At 35.6% G+C, this 22,110-nt stretch overlaps 1 protein-coding gene across 9 annotated transcripts in view; it reads left to right on the forward strand.

Annotated features, from left to right (window-relative positions):
* The window catches only part of PDE3B (phosphodiesterase 3B), a 72,804-nt gene that overhangs the window by 33,461 nt on the left and 17,233 nt on the right, over window positions 1-22,110 (forward strand). For 4 of the 9 annotated variants that reach the window (XM_015864077.3, XM_085550153.1, XM_085550154.1 and 1 more), the window contains exons 2-3: window positions 20,844-20,894; window positions 21,733-21,981. In XM_015864077.3, the coding sequence (XP_015719563.2) occupies window positions 20,844-20,894; window positions 21,733-21,981 (300 nt within the window). Of the gene's footprint in view, window positions 1-2,196; window positions 2,322-10,274; window positions 10,355-20,843; window positions 20,895-21,732; window positions 21,982-22,110 lie in introns of those variants that run through there. The other 5 variants (XM_085550156.1, XM_085550158.1, XM_085550160.1 and 2 more) reach the window with 5 other exon arrangements.

The raw sequence follows: 22,110 nt of genomic DNA on the forward strand, positions 1-22,110 counted from the left end.
GTTATCTTATACTCTTTTTCTGTAGGATAGGACTTGAAGAGGAATTGCCTTTGTGCCAAGGACCTTAGTAATACTGTGAAGATCTGCCCATTCAGCTATGTTTTTAAAATGGTATATGCTCAACAGAACTTTTTTTTTTTTGGTCTATGTCTGTTGTCTGTCTGTTGCACGGTACATGAGAATTTCAGTATAATGTGTTCGATTCTATCTGTAGTGGTCTTGGCCTGTAACTTCAGCTCGAGCTTGGGCTGTGTCACGGGGCTGAACAGGAGGATGATTTCTTCTGTGCTTTGTCTCTTCCTTGTCTTGTCTTGCCTGATACAGTTGGAGAAGGGATAAGAACTGGAGAGAAAATAAGATAAAATGTTTTGGTAAGCACAAGGGAAGAAGCTGCAGTTGAAGTAAAGCAATTTCAAGTGATGGTTTGAACTTGAATGAAATTGGGATAGCAGTAGTGAGATTGACATGTCACATGATTGACAAGAAGGCTTTATGAGAAGGTTGAGAAGTAAGCATAGCTGGAGGAAGCTAAAGAATCAGTCTGGAAAAAGGAGGTAAGAGATGAGTCTGCTTTAATGCTGAGATGAGCAAGGCTATATGTCTTGTTTTCACGAGAACAAACAGATGTGAAAGTTTGTAAATATTCAACTGTTATCATGGTAAGCAATATACAAAAGCCAGAGGAAGTAAATTTGCTGAGTGGTTTTGAACTGCATTCAGCAAGGATGGGGCTATGCGCTGTGGACCTGTTGGGTTTTTTTCAGTGTCGCAACTCGCATTTTGCTGTGTTCTTAGTTGACAGACAAAGTTCCTATTTCAGTAACCCATCTGTGAATCCCTCCTAATTAAATCCTTTTAGTATTTTGAAATACCATGCCAATGTCTATAAAACATAATAATTATGTTAGATGCGGCTGACTTATGAGATGGAGGATTTCACAGGCATGTTTTCTACACTGAATTTTGAGAAGTGTATTCCATTTGATTCAGTGATTGTGAACACAGAAAGTAATGTGACAGCTAATTAAAAGATTGTTATTCTGCAGTAGAGCAAGTTCTGTCATTCAATAATTGATATTTTTATTTCAAATACATCAGCATGTGGCACTAGTGCTATGATCCATTAACTGCAGTGTTTTTAATGCCTATAACAATGTAAGTGTTGCTTGTTTATTGTACATCTCTGTTACAAATATGTAAATTATACATTACATATATTTCAATTTAAATGTCAAAATGTTGTGTATATGAAAGCACTGCAGTGCTTTCAAAAAACTGCATTTATGCTTTGCAGTTCCTCTAGGACAGTTACAGTACTAATGACTGTGAAGTGACTTTAAAGGTATAGGCTGCCCAGGGAAGGTGGTTGTATCACCATCCCTGGAGGTGTTCAAGAAATGTTTAGATGTTGTGTTGAAGGACATGGCTTAGTGGGAAATATTGGTCGTAGGTGGACAGTTGGACTGGATGAACTTGGAGGTCTTTACCAGCCTTGGTGGTTTTGTGATTCTATAAATATGATGAAGCCTTTTTCCAGCATTTATCTTTTCTCCATGTGCAGGCTGGATATATTTGGAAAAGTTAATCAGTGTAGAGAATATGAAGCATGCAATGAATTACATACTTAATAAGTGTGTAAGGGCAGTATTTTATCTCAGGGTTGAAAGTATGATGAGGAAGTATTATTTTGTTGAAATACCTGAATGACAAAGTATCTTTGTCTGATACAGTGCTGTTATGCTGATTATCAGTCCATTCCAATCGTCTTTTTCACTTGGTCTCTCTTTAAAATATTTATCATGGCAGTCCTAACCGCTTTGAGAGGTGTTTTTTATTGTAAAAAATTCATCTTTATTCCATTCACAATTTGGAAGTTTTACATTGAAGAGTGTATTCGATCGCACTAAATATGTGGAAAAGAAATACAGAATACTGTGCTCTAAGATAACCTCTTATGCCATAATCATTTAGATGTGTGAGTATGCTGCTGTGCCAAGGATAGCTTATGATACATCATCTATTCTGCAGTAATTGCTGATAGATTTCCTTTTATTCCCTGTATAATAATTCATTTCCAGTGTTTTTCTCTGAGGAGTGATAACTTGAAGTATTTTTTTTTTTTAAAAACAGTGACTTCACATAGAGCAGCTGACAAGCAACAGCTTGCACCACATTGATTTACTAATGGATGGCTCTGAGAGGGCCTAATGCTAACAGAAACATCTCACTTTTTTGGATACACTGAGCTCTGTGTGAAACTGCAGCAATTCTCATATCTTGAGTCATGATGATCAGCTGATTTCAGCCTGTTGAGAAAACAGGTAATTGACATTTCCTAAAGTTAAGAAGCATCTATATTGAGAATTTAGAATTTATCAGATTTTCAAAAGATGATAATTATAGTGCTTGCATTATTTTATTCATTGTACATAGAAGGTTTCATTGTAGCGCTTTAAAGGAAATAGGAAGTAATTTGGGCTGATGCTTGCGCAGGAGATAGAATCATGTTAGAGTGATGTTAAATGACTTTATTACAAAAGTAATATTAGGAATCTCAGCGTTTATTGTTGATTTGAGTATGGGTTTAGTGAAAATAACAGTTTTAAACTCATGGTGAAACTCTTTTGAGATGTTAATCCAACCCATGTCTTATTGGAGACTTGTCTCCACTGCTCTGGCAGGCAACTTCTATCTAGTGTTATCCAAGTTATTCTAAACTGAGCTGGAGAGCAAGTCTCCTTTCATTGTCTATACAGTTACATAAAAGTGCTGTTCAGTATGACAGATTTTGTCTTCATATTATATAGTATACTGATTTCTCAGCAGTTTAACTTCTTTTTATTTCCCACCAGCATTTGCATGTTAATAGTATAAAAAAAGTCACATTTGCATCTTTTACCACCAGTAGTCTTTAAGCAGATTGATGATGCAGTAATGAACCAGTTATGAGGGCAACTCATGAATATAAATAGTCCCATTTAACAGGTATTTTGCCAAGGTCAGTGGGAGAGAGGAGGGAGGTCAGAAGCAGCTCCTTAGTCACAATCACCTCTGGAGCTGAAACAATCTCCTTCTTTGTCTGTAGAAATTTGGCAGCATTTTAGGGTTGCCAGAGTTTAGATGCTGAAATCTGGGACAATGGCAGAGAACTAAACTGTGCGTACAAAGATTAACTGTGCATAGGAACTACAGTTTATCTGCATAATAGCTGCTTTTCCAGATGCCCATAGCCTCGATTTCTGCATGTTTGGAAAAAAAGCTGATTCCATAGAAATACTGGAAAAGCTGTACTCTGTGTGCTGTACATAAAGTAGCATATTTGATCATTAGATCACACTGTCTTGACTACACAGGATATCTGGCAATCCTCTGGGGCTCAGTCTGTGTTTTCCCCTAATCACAGAAGAAATATTAGTGCACCAGCGGAAGCATTCTTTGGATACAGTGATTATTGTTCAAGATGGCACTGCTGGCACTTGTTTTTGACCCCTCAACTTGTTTCTGCCTGGCAGTGGCTTTCAGTATTGTTCAAGTGCAGACTGGTGTCTTCTCAAAATAAAAATATTTTTATTTTCTCTTGTCTGTCAATCTGTCCACTTAAGCAGCCTCTGTCATCATAATTTAACACAATAAACCTCAGAAATTGCCTTTGAGTGGAGGGAAAATGCATGTTCTGAAAAGAATAGTGCTTGCATGATTCTTTTCAGTTTAATGTTGGAGTTAAAGTGAACTGCCTTGGGAATGTAGGATTTTCAGGAAAAAGATGACAAAGGCTATTATAAAATTAATTACATAAATAGTAACTCAAGGACAAAATGTTTGTATTATTGCCATAATGTATTCAAAAGCCAAGGAACGTGGTGGCAGGTGCTTTCTAGAAGTATTTTCCAGCTAAGGTAATCTCCTTCTTTTGTATGGAGCAGTTATTTTTTCTTCATAGCAGTCGTGGTGAACTGATGGAATACATGAACCTTCTCTATAATTATTGACCAGTGTTGTAGTTTCACTGAATGAATACTTTCTGTTTGACAGTCACTGTGCTTCTTCAGTCTAGAATGATGTGGTAAATACAAATCACTGAATATAAGCTTCTGGAATGAGATCATAGACTCTTAGCTGTCAGCTGATGATGCGCCAAGCCTTGTATCCTTGTTTCCCCATGAGCATCCCTGGAGGTTCACAACACTGTTGGAAGATGATTTTTAAAGTCGAATCCTTCTAAGTTACAAATCTGTGTTGCCAGACAGATTTAGAAATCTTGAAAAAGTACTTTTAAATTACCTGTTGAGAAACTGAATTTACCTTTTTGTGACTGTTTTTTAAAATATATTTGTGACACTGATAAAATCAACTGATTTGTGTGGAAGCATGATAGAGAGGCTTCAAGTGTGCCACTGTGAAATGAAGTGTATTTCTGTAGCAATACTTTTGTCCTTCCTCAGTTCTGCCTTGCAGGTAGAAAGGTTCAGGAGAGTGTGCTGTCTTTATCTACCTGTACATCTCTCACCTCTTGCCTGCTACCTTTTGAACCTGTTGCATCACTTTAAAACAAACAAACAAAACAACCAAAACCAACAACAGAAGCACAACGTTTGATACAGGAGTAGTTATTTTAATTACAATCCAGTTTCCTAAAGGTTTGTGATTCTAGTTATGAAAGATTTAATTGTAGGCTTCTGTGTGAGCTCTGCTCCTTGATGGAGATGGTGAGATCTCTCTCACAGGTTATTTTAAGTGCATGGCAATTCCTTTCACTTCAAAATTTTTGTTTTGTTATTTATTTATTTATTTTTCTCCATACAATATTTTATTAAATGAGGTTTTAGGACATTTTTTGTTTTTGTTTTTTAATCTTTCTCATTTTAACAGCCAAATTCTTTCCAAACCATCTGCTAAAATTTTTAGGAGCGGGTTTCCTTTCTGTAAATCTTTACCTATGTAACCAGAAACAACTAATCAAGCAGGAGTTTCCCTTCTGCCTTGTTATAATGGGGTTTTCCAAAGATTTGTACTTCTTCACGGTTCTGTCTTACTCCAGTAGCTCCTTCTCTATTCTAAGCTTGTCTTGTTGAGCCATACAGCTTGTCTAAATCCATGTATGAGAGTTAGGTAGCTTTTCAAAATTGTTCATGGTTGTTTGTTTTCTTTTTAAATCAAAATTTATTAAGGTAATTTTGTTCTTATGATTTTTAATGTGCCATTATGTAATGTACCAGTTTATTACACCGTAATAAACTGTTTTTGTTCACTATAAGTGACAAGAAATTAGAATTTTGGCGGAGAGGGAGAAAGGAATAGAGATGACTGAGTTAGGAATCTCCTTAGTTTTATTAGCGTTGAAGCCAAATTTATTGTCAACTTAATGCCTCTTATTTATTTCCATGGAAACTACAAAAGATACAGAGAGCACAGTGTGACACTATTTGAAGTAGCAAATTTTCAGCAACGGAACACTGTTTTTCACCATGGAAATTGGCTAATAGCAGTGACTATATATGAGCTGATCAAGAAGCTGTTCATTTTGTGGTATGACAACTGTGCATGACCATCCGGCACTGAACTTCTCTATCATGTTGTGTTGCAACTGCTGAAACACAGCACTCACCATCTCCTTATGCTCATAACCACTGTTTGGTCCTCAGAAATGTTCAACAAGCATCAATCAGTGTCAGCGCTTGCCATTTTTCTTCTGCAAGAAGGAATTCAATGACACACCTGTAATTCATTTGCATTTCCATATCAGACACCATTTTGTCAGAATGCTGCTCTGCAGCCATCTGTTTCACTGCAACAACATGTAACAGGATAGTGGTAGCAAGGCTCAACTTGTATTGCCCTATCATCAACATCCACCTCTGATATCATGGGCCAGCGTAATAAAATAGTAGGCATTACTTTCAGAGCAGCCTTTGTACTTGAGGCAGTAGTGTTGGGTTAGGGATTGTAACAGAGGTCTTCTTGCCAGGTGGTGATACTGTGGAATCATTTTGGCAAACAACATATCTTGCTGTTTTATAAGATAAAACAAAATTCGGTACTAAAAAGGCTTACTCACGTTTAATGACTATTCTGATTTTGATTTTTTTATGTATGTGGATTACTGATCAGTTTCTTTATAAAGCTACAGATGGTCTCTTCAAGTCCAGTTCTTGTTAATGTCAGAATACAAAATGTGAGTTAAAACTTTGTGTATACTAATGTTTTAAGATCTAGCATAACTTGCATTCCATAAAGATAGAAACAGATGCGGACCTTAGTTTCCATGTATTTTGACAATTAATGAAAAACTTGCTGTGAACAAAATTATTGGAAACAGTCAATTTGATATGATAGAACTATCAGAACTTGCTCAGATGTGCTCACCTTCAATCTTGTTACTTACCATAAAACCAAACATAGCTGTTTTTAATTTCCTGATAAATGATTTCCTTATTAACTTCTTTTTTATAAGACTAAAATATACGAAACCTAGATGGTAATACTTGAAAAAAGATGATAGAAATGATGTTTGGTTTAATTTCCTTAAATAAGTAGGGCAAGATAATGCTACTAATGTAAATATTTAGCTTTTTTTTCTTGAATCAAGTACACCATGCATTTTGAATGAAAGGTAGCATTGCATGAGTCTTGGGACCAGTTTATATAAGCTGTCTTTCTACAAGGTAATAATTGGTTTAATATTTTTAATGCATCTTTCCAGCTTTTAGTTGAAAGTTAATTTCCCGCTTGATCTTATGCAAAAGCTGCTAGAAAGGAAAAATCAGGTGGTGAAGCAGAATCTGCACACTGTAGCTGAGTGCTTAGAGTTCCTTCAGGCTCTCTTACTCTCCCAGCCCTGTTCTGAGCCCCAAGATTCAAAAATGCTTGCATAATTGGGTACTGTTTTGTGACTTATTAATTGCTCTCTTGGGTATATAGTTGCATGTGAGCCAGCTTGGCTACTTTCCCAGCTTGCATCACTGGCAGCTGTTTTGCTTGAGGCAGATGGCTTGTAAGAGAAGCACCCATAAATTAGGGCATTGCTTCTTTTCTCAAACCATTCTGTGAGGGAGAACCTAGTAAGATGATGTTTCAGTGTTTTCTTATATAGTCTTCTGGAATTCATGTCTAAACAGTATGTTTTACAGTTTACTTTAATTACTTTTTAATAATTTTAGAGAAATATCGATACCCCATTGGAGTCAACATGAAAATGTTGAGAGTCACTGATGATGTTTTCTACGTAAAAAAAATGATTCTGAAAAAAGAAATGAATTAATGTTAGAAAGAGGGAAACCTTTATACTGAAAGCAAGAACTTTTCTAAGGGCAGTAGCTAGAGAAGAAGTGGAACTGTGTGTGTTAGGAAATCAATATCCTCTACAAATACATGTAAAACCCTTGAGTTGAGTGTTATTTTTCTGAAATAAGTACTGACGTTTCTCTTGTACTTCACATACTCATGTTCATACATCCCATGTACAGTAATAGCTGTATTTCTACAGAACTGTTGCTGAGGAATGGTATATGACTTGAGTATTCCTTGCAGTCGAGCCTTAAAATGCTTTTCCATCCATACATTCATTCTGTAGTTGTACACATCACTGCTCTGGAAGCTGTAAAGCATGTTGCATTATGTGCATGCATCATCCATGAGCATGCACATAAACTTTGTCTTTCTTTATATCTCCAAATCGGCGAAAGTAGAAACTCTTATGTTCTTTATTTCATAAAATTCCATAGCAATTCTAATCTTTGTTTTCTGCCTCTTTATGGGGACTGCTGTTAAGTCTCTGTGTTTGTTGCCTTGCCTTAGCTTGAAGAAGTACTTGGAACCATCCCTGCTCACAAACTGGCCATGTAACCGAACTCTGTCTTTATCATGTTGTTGTTTATAAATTGCTTTTTAATCACAGAATCATAGAAGAGCTTGGGTTGCTAGGGAACTTTAAGATCATCTAATTCCAACCCCCTGCCATGGGCAAGGCTGCCATCCTCTAGACCAGGCTGCCGAGATTCCTATCCAACCTGGCCTTAAACCACCTCCAGGGATGGGGCATCCACAGCTTCTCTGGGCAGCTGTGCATGTGCCTCACTACCCTCTTAGTAAAAAATTTATTCTTAACATCTAATCTAAATCTCCTTTGTTCAGTAAAAAACCATTCTCCTTTACCCTATTATTATCAGACCATGCAAAAAGTCAGTCTCTAGTCTCCCTCTTGTTTATAAGTTCCTTTTGAGGATACTGTTGGCTCATATGGGTCAGCTTTTTGTTTATCAGAATCCCTAAGGTTTTCTCTGCAGGGTTGCTCTCAATGAATTCTTCAGATCTGTTCACATATTTTAGTTGTTTAAACGTCTAAGTGGTTTAGGCTTTGTGGTCATGACAAGTGTTTGATTTTTTTTTATTTTTTATTTTTATATTTTTGATTTTCACTAGATGCCAGATTTTCTCATTTCACTTTTCAGAGTGAAATGAAATGTGATGGTGGTCTTTCTGCTATACCAAACTAGTTACATAAGTCCTCTTTGTATATGTAAAAGACATCAGAGTTGTTTATATATTCTTTTGGAGGTGAGAAGGAAGTTGGAATCTGTAGAATAGTTATAAATTATCTCTTGCTTTCAGTGTTCAAATCATTTATGTATATATTTATGTATACTTCAAATTGCAGTAATTTGAGAAGGTTGGCTTTCAGTGTGTTTGTGTAGTGTATAGAGGTGGGGTAATTTACAGCCCTCAAATTAGGCTATGTATGACATAATGTAGAGGATATATTTCAAATGTTCATTCACATACTCTTTTGCAATTGGAATTAGCTTCTGTAAAAAGACTCGGCCTAAAAAATAGGCTCTAAATTAAACCTGTCAGACAGGTTAGAAGTTACTACAATCTATGTCGTATGCAAGGAAGGAATAAAAACAGTCCCTTTGGGCCTAATATTTCATAGCTTCAAATGTCTCCCCTCTTTTTTTATCCTACTCTCTTAAAGCTTGACTACATTTGCTTTATCAGTGTTAAAAGATACTTTTCATCGTTGGGAGGCATAATTGAAGCATGGGCTACTGTGATTGCAGAGGTCAAAACAGGAATATTCTTCATATTTATATTAAGCTGGAGTCAGTAACAGGTCTTTAAGGAGTGTCCTTTCTGTTACCTACACACCTGTCCTCACTAAACAGGAAAGCACCACTGTGCAGTCCTACTGCATAGTGCTGCATAGCTGCAGTGAAGAGCTTTGAAACAGATACAAGGTTTGTTTTTGCTTTTTTTTTTTTCCTTTTTTTTCCTCCCCATGTAAAATGTGGCAGTAGGAAAGAAGGAAGCCAACAACAAAGGCTATTATCACTTTTCAGGGTCTTTTTATAGTCTCTCTCCCTCAGTTTGAGAGATTTATGGCCGGTTTATTTGTTTTTCCTACCACCTACTTCCTACTGACTGATCTCTAGGTCACAATCTCTCGTTATACTTATGGCAATTAGCCTATGTCTTACTGATCTAATTGACCTTATAGGCCAGCTGACTGTCCTTGGCAGAAATAAGCACAACAAAGTTAAGACAGTACGAACAGACAGATTGGGAAGAGTAGAGGAGGAAAAAATGAACAGTTATGAGAAACAAGACAAGATCAGTATTATCAGCATTATCTTGTTTTTCTTAACTATTTTCTTTTTCTTCTTGCCATATATTTCAGGCATGGATCTGTAAACGTATTTTTTTTAATTCAGACTTTATGCTTCATGGCTTACTTAATTTCATGCTCTTGTTTGAGACATTTGGTCTGTCAAGCATCTTCACGTTCAATAATCTTTATTTTCAATAGAATTCATTATATGTAAGGATATGTGTCAGCAATTTCCAATTCCACTGGAAAATCTAAAACAGCAACAGTGGAAGTTCTTCCTATAGGGTTTGTTTCCTTCTGTATTAAATACAGTTTCTTTACTGTTATCAAGTTAGAGAGAAGAGAGAATTACTTTCTATCTAGTCAACACTGCTTTTTATGGCACATTATTGATTGTTTTGGTTATAGTTACTTCAAAACATTGCTGCTTAAATGTGAGGACTGAAGTAGTTTAACCTTAAATTATGATGTTTGCAGTGGACAAAAATAAATTCATAGAATAGAACCATTAAGGTTGGAAAGACAAGTAAGATCATCTAGTCCAACCCACAACACGTACCTGTGACTGCACTAGACCATGTCACCTAGTGTGACTGTTATGTAGTGACAGTGCTTTTCTGTATCATTTGATGGTGTTTTGTTTTTTGTTTTTCCAAATATTTGAGCACAGTGCTGATTCAAATTACTTCAAGATCTCTTTCCTGGATGATATTCTTGATATTTCCTGGCAATAAGAACCTAGTTTTCTATGTAAGTATGTTTGAGGGAGTGTCTTTCTGTAACTTTTTTCTTCCGTATGAAATCCCTGCAGTTATTCTTTACTTGTTATATTTTAACAAATCATCAACCCAGAAGAGAGCTATCCTTTTCTTTCCATGTAAGTGTGATTTCTACTATGACATTAATGGGAAATTTTATCATAGTTTCTTTTTGGAAATCGAAGTATGTTGGCTGATTCATTTATAATCAGTGTGCTCTATTTCAGGGTATGGTAGATTTCTTGGATATGATATCCACGTAAGAAAGTTCTATTGATATATATATATAGGTATATATAATTGTATATATATATATATACACAAATATATATATATTTGTAGCGTTTACATATTTCAATGATTCACCTCTGAATTCACTTTGGGGCTAATTGTTTTTCTTCCAGTTTTTGTCTGTTTCCTCTGACAGCTTCCCCACATTTTTCTGCATCTTTCAAAGGTGGTATAATTGTATAATTGCTGCTTTTTCCTCCTATGATGCAAGACACAACATGTGATGTACTGCACTGTACAGAGTTTACTCATTTGATGGGTTACTATGATTAAATCTTTCGTGTGTTGGACCAAGTATGGATAAATATTTGTTTATTTATTTTGGCTAGTCTTCCTCCTAGTTTAATATGTATGCATTTCACAAGGGTATTTGATTAATATATGCATTTTGAATGATAGAATTGAATTGATACATTTAAAACATTCAGAGAATAAGTTCTAATAGCCACTTTACAATGTAAAAAATTAGTGCCATGGAAAATATTTCTTATTATTAATTTCAGAACTGTGTATTTAATTACTTTAACAAGAACAAAAAAATCTTTTTCATAAAGCTCAAGTTGGATAGCTTCCACGTTTGAAAAGAAATGAATAACTCTACAACTATTTGTCTTTTTCGTAAGGACCATGAGGGCGTTTTTAATTACTTAATGGAATAACCATTTACAATGCTCTGATATGTAAACTTCTGTAAAAGCTTTTCTTTGCAACTCATTTATGCAGTATTTTTCTAGTCAAATAGTGCTGGAAACCTTGGCATCCCATAGTTTTTCTGTGGTTAGTGTTAGTTCAAAATTCTTTGTTTCTTTTCTGCTTTAAGAAAAAAACCTGAAAGCATGAAGATGTGGATTCTAATTGAGAGATTAATTTGTTGAAAAAGAGGGTAGAGATGGTCACAGGTCAGTTCTTGTTGTTGGATTCATCTATAGCTAGTCTGAAAAATTTGGTCCTGATGGGACTTCATAGCAAAATACACAAAAGGGTGTAGAAGAAGAGAACTGGAAGAATTAGTGGTGATCCCTGGGGAATAGTTACTTAGTATGCCTTTGTAATGTTTGATGGATTTATTGAGTGTGCTGTACTGCCAGTGTATTGTAAATAATACTTGTTCCAAATGGCTAATGTTGTTCTTACTGTAAAATCTGTACTTCATAGGTTTTTGTGATTTTTTTTTTTACAATCCTGATGATTTTCCTAAGTGTCTTGCAGTTTAAAAGAATGTCCTAATACTTTTCTGTTTGTGTGGAATAAGCTGGATAACTGTTTTTTGGTTTTTTTTGTACAATCACTGGAAGGTACTTGACCTCTCTTGACCTCCTTCTTTTTTATTAGTTTCTCCATCCGAGTCATGCTACCAAAATGAAAAATAAGTTTTTTGTTAACTGAGTATTTTTGAGATCAATTCAGCTTGATACATTTCAAGTCCTTTTTTTTCTTTTCTTTTTTTTTTTTTTTCCAGAAAAGAGGCAGGCTTATCAATTTCACTCATAAAAATCATCATGAGTTTATCACGAGGCAAGGTGGAATTAGGCACACTGCACTCCCATTGCTCTGGCTTTACTTTATTAGTGTTGCACTTGAAAAGTGTGCGTGGCATAAACAGTTGTCTGTGTAGGGCTCAACAATTGAGGGATATAGTGAACCTCACAAAGTAGTTTTGAATTAGTCTTTTTCTAATGCTTTAACATAATGATGTCTTCCTCCATCTTCTTAGGGGAGAGGTTGACTTAAGTACTACTTAGTATGAATTCAGTGCAAAGAAATAAACTGGCACTTTCTATAAAGTGTTGCAATTTGCATTCCCTCATTTTTCTGTTTCTGTCAGTAATCTGTATTACCTTGTTCAGAATTTCTGTATTTTTTCCAAGAGATCTCATATTTCCTGGCACTACAACTGGAAACATGTCCGTTAAAGTATTTTTTTTAATGCTAATTTAACGTTTACTGACCCAACTACTATTGTAATCAGGCTGATAATTACAGTCTCTCATCTGTTTTAAAACTATTAATTCCTCTGCTTGAGTGATAGAGAATTCTGTTAATTCAGTCCCCATGTATAACTTCCAACCTCAGCTTTACACCGATGTGTTTATATATATTTATGAAGATGCTGTGTCTCTGTGTAGTAGCTTGGGAGTTTTGAAAATAGAGCCTCGTGTTCCAAAAATGTACTGCCTTGTAACCAAAGTTAGCTGGACAAGAACTATCGTATTTTGCAAAAACAGATCTTTCAGTGAGTTGTCTGCCTGAATACTGTGCTGATTGTTTGCTTCATTACTATAAGAATCTGGGGGCATTGAATGAAGCAGGTTGACAGATTTGAAATGAAAGGGAACTTTGCATAATCTATAATTAGACACTGGAACAAGTTGCCCAGAGAAGTTGTATATAAGAACTATAGAGCTTAATTTTTACTCTGCTTGTTTTAGAGGGGGATTTGGGTTTAGGGTTAGAGAAATGTAAGTATTTTTATGAGATTTTCAAATACTAAGTTTTGATAAAAAAATCTTTGTGAAAAATTCAGTAGCTCTGCACTCAGTGCTTAAGAAACACCACCAGCGTCATCAAGTAGTGGCCATATGAAATAATTTCTTTCTGCTTCCTGCCAAGATACAGATCAGAGTTCCATTAATATATCCCTAGGTTAATAGGTGGAGAAAACACTTGATCAAAAAAAAAAGAAAAGAAAAGGTAACAGAGGAAATCAGTTCATCTCTGGTAAATGTTCTTAGTTACTGTGTTCAGAATATATCAGCACATAGTAAAATGCTTCAACGTTAAATTTGTGCACATTCATCTACTGCAGAAAGATGAAATTTCAAGTTGCTGTCTTGATCTGCTCCAGCACATATAGTAGCAGAGTGTTAATACATCACTAAAGGCTTTAGATTTTACTGTGCATCATTTTAACACAGTATCAATAGGCAGACATGAAAAGGATGTTTTGGGAACAGTTTCTAGATTTTGCTTTTCATAAAATAAACACAGCTTTAACAGTGGCCTTAGGTTTTGCATGACAGTAAGAGGGGCACAGAATGCCAGAACACTGGAGCAACTACTGGATCACAGCAGTAATCCACCTAGCACTATTTCTTCCTTTGATGGTGATTAGAACCACATGCTCCAAAGGAATATGCTTGTAACTGGCACTTAAAGGATCTGCACATAGCAGGCTTTTTTTCCTCTGCCCTCCCTCCCCCTGTTGCCATAAATTACTGGTTGGCCTTTACTCTGACGTGCAAGTCTGACAAAACCTAGAAGGAACAGGAAATGACATAAGTGTGGTTTTAGCCAGTTTTGTTTTGTTTTTTTATTTTTTTTCTTTAGCTACATAAAGAGGGGGTAAAAAACCCACACATGCACCAAAAAAAAAATAAAAATCCACTTTATCTTAATAAGCAAAACACCTTTTAAAGCTTTTTGAAATGTTTGAAAATATTGAAAGGAAGATCTGAGCAAATAAAAGGGAGGAAAAATAAAAAAGGATAAGTGTAAACTTTCTAGAGCAAGCAAAGTGGAGGCTGACCTGCTGATGCTCCTGGTTAGAAAAGCAGAAGTACTATCTTGTTGAAAAAGAAAACAAAAGAAGAAAAGAACCACCCAAATCAGCCAATCAAAGAAGTAATTTTCCATGCACCTGCAGGTATTATTATTAACAGTTCAGATAAGCTGCTGAAAACTTACTTGAAACTTTATTGTTACAGAGGAGCATTTTGGATCTGGTACTTTGGAGTGTAGTCAGAGCATTTTAGTAGGGAGAACCTGTATGTTCCCATGTTGTTCTTATCTGCCCAGGCAAATCCATTGCACATAGTATTTGATGTATTAAATGAGAATTTAATGAACTGAGTATGACTGAGGCTCTTGGCAATGAAAGTATATATAAGGTTTCTTACAAAAGTGAAAATAATTCTTATAAAGAATTCAGCTTAGTTTAGGATGGAGGCATGACCATTTCCCATCAGTACACACATCCGGACCTCAGAACTCGGAAAGCACAGTCAGTTTCTCTACAACGAGAAATCTAGGCAATCAAACGGCAATGTTACAAATCTTAATGCTATGGATGGACTTGTGTGGATTGTACAGTTCAGCATTTCAGTGGTTCTAAGCTGAGAAAAGTAAAACTCACAGGCATTTATTGTGCTTAAAGTTTTGGAAGTTTAATTATATTCCTACAGTATGACTGTAGCCAAATGGAGCTGTGGCTCTCATGCAAAGAAGATTCAAAGAAAATCCAACTTTTGGACCCTCAGCTTTTGTGTGTCAGGCCCTGCAAGTATTGGCTGCAACCTGGGAAAGAGGATTTTCTATGAAAAAATAATTTAATAAGCAGTCTACAAACTGACATTTTTCACTGATTGTGTTCTTTGACTTTTCATCTGCTTTCAGTTTATTTAGACTACAATCCGTTAGAGTAATATTTTTCCTTACTTCTTCTTCGTAAAATTAATGTTGCTTGTTCCTGTGGCTGTGTATGCTATAAATTGTATTAGGAAAGAATTTTCCTGTTGTTACTTTGTGTATATTTTTGAACAGATGTGTCTGGTGTTGCTCACGCATGCTTTGCCAAAGTGCTGTACTTAAGTTTTGATAACTCTTAGGCTGCTATTCAACAGTCGGGGTTTTTTCTGTTCTGCTCACATCCCTCCATTCTGCTTCCCATCCCTCCTTCTCCCTCTCTAGCCCTAACTGTCCCCATAAATCGATGGATTATGAATAGTTTGAGATAAGTTGAATCTAAAATTCTTTGGTTCAAATTGTATGGCATTCCTCAGGAGTATAAACAAAGGGTAATAACTGATGCACAGTGACCATTTTGCTGCGTTTCCAGTAAGTTTAAGGTTTCCTTAGATGCAACTTAACATCCATAGATCTGAATGTTGCAATTAATTCTTCTAAGTAGTTACTCTGTTGTTAAGGACTGACAATTATTTTTTAGCTTTTTAACTTCATTTCCAGTGATAAAAATTCTCTCTGTGGGACTCTTAGCTTGATTTGAGTGACACATTTCAGTTTGAGCTAAACCCATCTCCAGGCCGACTGGTAATCTGGCGTATGTGCTCACAGAGAGTGGAAAGCCATGCTTTTATCACCTCACCTGAAGTTCATCAGCATTTTCAGAGCCCACAGCAACCTTATTAGGTTCCAGTGGTGTGGCTTTTGTAGTGTTTGCACTGCAAATTGATGCTCAGAAGCTCACGTATGTGATCTGTAACTTGGAACTTCTGTGACTCAAATTTCTCCTAGGTCAGGTGTTTGTTCTTAGAGGAGAGAAAGAAAAATGTTACATGCAAGTGGGTTACAAAATCTTAGTATTTCAGAATATGGATCTTTCTGCAACAAGTCCAAGAGTTGCTAAATCAAATACTGCTGAGGCTCTGCCTGAGACGTATTTTTGAAGATCTGTTCACATTAAGTTAAAACAAACCGTTTCCCTTTTACTTTCATTCTGCTCAAAGATTAGTGCAATTCTTTGTGACTTTGTGACTTTTTTACTTGATTCAGTAATTAATTAAAATTTTGACTCTCAAAAATAGTAATTCCAGAGATACTGCCTTTTTGCCGTTTCAAAGTGCAGTAGCAATGCATGGCCTTAAGCTAATTGAGCTGAGCGTGGTGCACAGTGAGAAAGTGTAGCTGATAGGTAGTTTCAGACTTGAATGGCAAAGAGTAGATTCTTTCTTAGGCAGAAAAGTGTTTGTGAAGAAGCAAGATTTGTCAGCTGTGATAACCTCTAAAACTGCCCCCTCCCTCCCCCCTTTGTCCCTAAAAGCACTTCAGCTCAGCAGAGCACAAACGCTTCTAGTTTCTGTTCCTTTCTCTCAAAGTTTTTTTGGGAGGAGGCTTTCTGGATGTGAGTGCCACCTTGTGGCCTATTTTTAGCATTTAAGATAAGGTGATAATCCACCTTCATTATTAACTCGTAAGGATTTGGGTAGAACAGAATTCTACCAAGTTATATTTACCATGGAAGAGTATTAATTGTCTGAGCAACTTCAGTTTTTCACTGTGCTTAGTGGAAGAGATTGTGCATATAGTTTTAATCAGGTTATTTTCATTACTTCAATATGTGCCAGGTGGAAGTTTTACAGTTAACATGCATGATAGTATTCTGGTAGCTGTGGTAAAACAATACACCTGTCTTCTCTCAGGAGATTAGGCTTTTAATTAACCAGGATGTATAGTGAACAAAAACAAATAGTAATAACTTGTTGGTATCACACAGATGAAGCTGTCTTCTGTTACTTCAAAGCTATTTTGGTTCATTTGCTGAGAAAACTGAAATCAGTGGCAAAGCTTGAATTTTCTGGTTTAAAGGAAAATAGAAAATTTTCAATCGTGAATCCAAGCTGTGAAGATTTTCATTTGATGAAACTGTGTATGAAGTGATGCCATCCCATTTAAAATATCAAACCGTGATTTGCACTGGAAGTAGGTTTTGAGTGAACAGTGCACATTGTTGTTCCTTGTGCACACTGGGTGGGTATAGGACAGAAGTTTTAGTGGTAGCAATTAACAGTTTATGCCTCTCAGATTCTGAGGCTGTTTCTCTACTAAGATGGTACTAAAGCAGAAAGGAAGTCTTTGAACTTTTAGTTCTCCAGAGCTTAATAGGAGAGCTTATATAAGTGTGTATACTTATAGGTATGTACACATTTGTGCACACATGCAGAAGAAAGCTATTATAACAGTAAAAACATCTGCAGTTAAAGGTTTGATACAGAAATGTTCTGGCATGAATATAATGCATGAATATGGCGAGACAGTGCCACTGTTGTACTGCTTATCACTGGCAGGCTAATAGTCACCTTGTATGTTTAGGTCTTTAGAAAGGGTTTGATTAACGAGGCCATGGTAGCTAGACTAATCATTTTAAAAACCTAAAGTCCTTAAAAACTTAATTTTGGGGTCAATCTTATGTCATGTAATATGTCTGTTCTCAGTCTGTGCAGGTGCTTAAGCAGCTGGCCATCTTCAGTTATCATAGCAAGTGGATGTCATAACATCTTTAAACATGGTGCTAAATAGTGTCCGTGTGAAGATGACAAAAGAGGAGTCTGTAGGTGTTGCCTTTCTTTGCCTGTGTACTGCTGCTGTGCAGCCTGCATTTCTTCACTGACACTTTCTACACCTTCTGCTGGGCAAGAGCCAGTATGGAACATTGTGTTTGCCCCAGGAAAGAGATGTTAGTCTTGGAGGAACAAAATCAAACATAGCTCTCACCTATAAAAATAAGCAGAAAAATTTCCAGGACTGAGAAATATGAACTAGGAGGCAAGGGCATTGGTACCTTATTTGTGCTCTGTAATGATAGGTGGAAGAAAGGGAAAGAAGAGTTATCTTTGTTTTTGTTTGTGAGTGCTTGTTTTGTTGTACAAATGAATTGATTTATCAGAGAATAGTTAGAACCTTGATCTGTCATGAGAATTTAGTGACTGCCAAGAAGTCAGAAAGACTGATCACTTTTGGAACGTAGCAGACATCCAAATTTCATTCCTTGTATGTTGTTATTTTTTGCTCACTGAAAATTTAAGTGAGTGCTGTTGACGTACTTGAAGCTGATAGTATCTTCAGATTGTGTTGCTGACGTTCTTTTGTGGTTTTGGTGGGTTTTGTGAAGCTGTTTGGCTGATAGATTCATAGTCATACTCAAGCAGAAAGTAACAAAACACTCCTGCAAGAGAATGATTTTTGAAATACAGATAATGTATTTAACCTGAGGAATTGAGGAGCTTTTTTGTTTGGTTGTTTTGGTTTTTTTTAATGAACGATGATAGTGCAGTGCTTTCTACACAAAGCTCACAAAAGAAGAAAAAGAAGTTCTAAGCTGGATTCTCTATCAGATTTTTGAGAGAATGAAATATTAATACAGCTGGTCTAGACTGCCATGAGCTGTGAAATCCATGCAGTTTTATTAGACAAAACCAAATAGAAAAATAATGATTTTATTTACATTTCCTAAAGTAAGCAAATCAATCAATTAAATGAATTTAACTCTTAGACATTGTCATTACAGATGCTCTATTTCCTCATATTTACATAGTAGAGGAAAAACAGTAGTCAAAAAACCCAATGATTTTAGGTTGCCTGTTGTAATTTAATGTGACTAGTGATGCTGAATGCATATGATGGACATTTCTTTTCACAGAGCTACTACCACATTCTGAATGGTGTGCACACAATTGATGCAATGTATTTGATTTCAACAAAAAGATTAGCAATTGTTATTGTGAAAATAGGACTCGGAAAGTGCATACAAATCAGTGTAGATAAAGCCAATGTCATTAAGAATGGTCCTTTGATCAGTTTGCATATACGTTTGGAAAGTATGTGTAGGGCGAAGCCTGTACTGCCGAGACATGTCTGTTGATCTAATATCAGTGTGTATCAGTATATTTGTGTTACTTACTTAAATATCTTAATGTTGGAGAAAAAGCACATAAAAATGAGCCAGTATTAAGTCTCAGTAACAAGATATGGTTCTGGGAGAGCGTGGGGACAAGGTGGCAAAGATGGCTTGATTTTTCAGTTGTAGGGTGTTTTTTGCTGACTATCTCTCATTTCACAGTTTAGTGTGGTAGTCAGTGTTACTCCTGAGAGGCTAATAGCAGTGGTATTAGTACACTGGTGTAATTAGCTTTGTTACACAACTTCTCTGGTTTATGGACCCAGTTGTACGTATGCATATCCCAGATAACTATTCTCCCTTTTACTTCTCTTTTTAGGAATTATGAAGTCAAGGGGCTTTTCCTAGATTGTCCACCTTTCATCCTGCATCTCTGCCCCAGCTTCCTTACCTTCAGGATTCTGTCTGATTCTCCTTTAACAAAAATGAACAAAATATTTCCAAATAACGAACCATCTACAGTATTTTGTAAATTTGTTCTACAACAGAAATAACTTATGAGTATGACTCATAAGATTGTAGACTCCCATCATTGACTCTAATTGGCCAGTGGAGTCCAAATTTATTGGGCAAGAAGATAGAGAAAACAGAGAGGCAGTTTTGTTGCTAGATTATGATACATATTTTATGTGTTTGTGTATGTGTGTATTTGTGTGTGTGTGTGTATGTGTGTATATATATATATATATATATATATATATATATATATATATATATGAAAATTTAGGAAAGCTTGTCTGAATATGTGTCCCACTGCAGAACTCCTGGTTTGCATCCATCAACTGTTGCAAAGTCCTTTCTCACGTGTGGTAACAAACCACATAATGATTATAGAATTGAAATAATGAAAGGAGCATAAATGAAAACAGTAGGTTCAGTCCTACAGTGCTTTACCCGACCATAATTCTGTGTACACAAAACTACTTGAAATCTTTTGGTGGCTTCTTTTTGAACAGTTGCTTAACAAATTCTTATGTGATTTTTATTTATTTTTTTTCTTCTGCCCATGGATCTTTATTGGGTGTTAAAACAGTAATAAGTATTAGTTCAAGGAAAACTTTTTCCTTTTTTCCTAACTTTTTGTTCACTGTTTTAAATATTTTACAGAAGATATGAATTTGTAAGTTACCCGATACAAAATATACACAGTACCGTGTTTTTCAGTTCTGGACTTATTGCAGCAATTTATTTGATTAGAGACAAGCTTTAGCTGTAAATTCACTTTGACATTGAGATTTGCTTACTGTATTGATTTTTACTTTTTACTCTGTGCTTCTGCTGTTCATGTAGAAAGTTCCATCATGAGGTTTTCCAAGCCTAGTATGGCCCACCCCCAAGGATGGGGGTGTATTTTATTGTTTGAGGAAGAATTGTATATTTCCCATTTCCCGAGTTTAGTAGCTGGACACTTGCTCTTTTGATAACTGTATTTATATGAATAAATACAGTTTATATTGTTATATATTGAATTATAAAAAAAATATATATTGATTTGAATAAATTAACTTTTACAAGTCTGGATGAATAGATTTAGATGCTTTACCTTATAACTTAATGTTTTATCAGAAACTTAGAAATACTGAAGTAAATCTATATAGTTTTGTCCATCATTAAAAGATCCCTATTGCATAGGGATTTATTCAGACATTTCTTTAGGATTTTAGCTGTTGTAGCATTGACAGAGAAAATAGTTTCGTATGGAAAAAAATATACTACACAATCAATATTTATTTTTGTTTTCAAGCATTAACATATTGACTTTTATTCTTCTTTATTACAGATGATTCTTTGGGACTGGGATTTGAAGCAATGGTACAAGCCCTACTATCAGGTCAGTGTGTTATGAATCTAATTATTCTCTGATGAGATTGCTTTAGCTACCGAAGTTGTTCTAATACACTCTAGTTTTTTTGTATCTACATAGCAGTGATGTAGCAGTCAGACAGAGCTGACAGGGCTCTGCTTTCTGTGGCCTACATGACAATTGTATCAAACCCAGCTAAGATGGGAGCAGTTTTGCTTGCTTATTGATTGATTGATCGCTCTTTAAATGCTCATTAGCATAAGATTAGGGAGCGATTCCCCACAGATGTTAGAAAAGGTAGATCTTAAATACGACCTTTTTTTCCTGAATGTTTGTTTCTTGTGTTAATGTTGGCATCTAATTAGCTATTCCTGTTCAGGGAGCTGCTCCAAATAAAAACTAATGACACTAATGATGTTTTTGAGACAATTTTTAGGATTTGTTTCAGTATAAATAGAAATAACACTGATAGTGAGGCTGTGGGAATTTTACCTCTGCAAGAGTCTTAAAACAGTTTGGCTACCAAAGCCTCTGTTGCCATTATTGGAGGATGTAGAGTACTAATTTTGCTTCTAAGACAAAGTAATAAAAAAATTGAAGTATTGAAGTAAGAAGAACTGGGATCTTTATTTTATAAAGAGGAAAAAATAGCTTAGTAGCTAGTATTGAATTTTGAGATTTTTTCTTTTTTTCCATGAGAAATACCATTAAAAATTGCTTTGTTAATATGTCTATGTATATTTTTTTCTTTAAAAGAAAAATATTTTGCAGTATATATTTTGCAGTAGATAGGATGCTTTCTTAACTATTATAAAGTTAAATGTTTTGACATGTTAATAGTTTGCAACGATTCCATCCTTTTTAGAATGCTGGCAGTGGAACTGGAGCTGATCTTTCTGTACTAAATGAGGCTCGGAGCATGCTAACAGACCTCCTGACTGACCCATCCCTTCCACCGCAAGTGATTTCTTCCCTTCGAAGCATTAATAGTTTGATTGGTGCTTTCTCAGGCACATGCAGGCCAAAGGCTAATCCATTCACACCGTTTCCCGGTTTCTTCCCCTGTCCTGAAGTAGATGATCCTGTTGAAAAAGGAGAACGAAAGCCACTCAAGGTCAAATTACTTTTTCATTGTCACTGTTTGTGTGTTGCCATTTAAATATATCTATATATCTAGAAAAAATAATCCCTACGCTGTGTTACTTCCATTTCCAGACAGTTGACAGGTTGTTCAAAAATGGTC

This window comes from Coturnix japonica, chromosome 5, assembly GCF_054131305.1.
Source record: "Coturnix japonica strain WE chromosome 5, WE-NBRP24, whole genome shotgun sequence".
NCBI classification, from domain to species: Eukaryota; Metazoa; Chordata; class Aves; order Galliformes; family Phasianidae; genus Coturnix; species Coturnix japonica.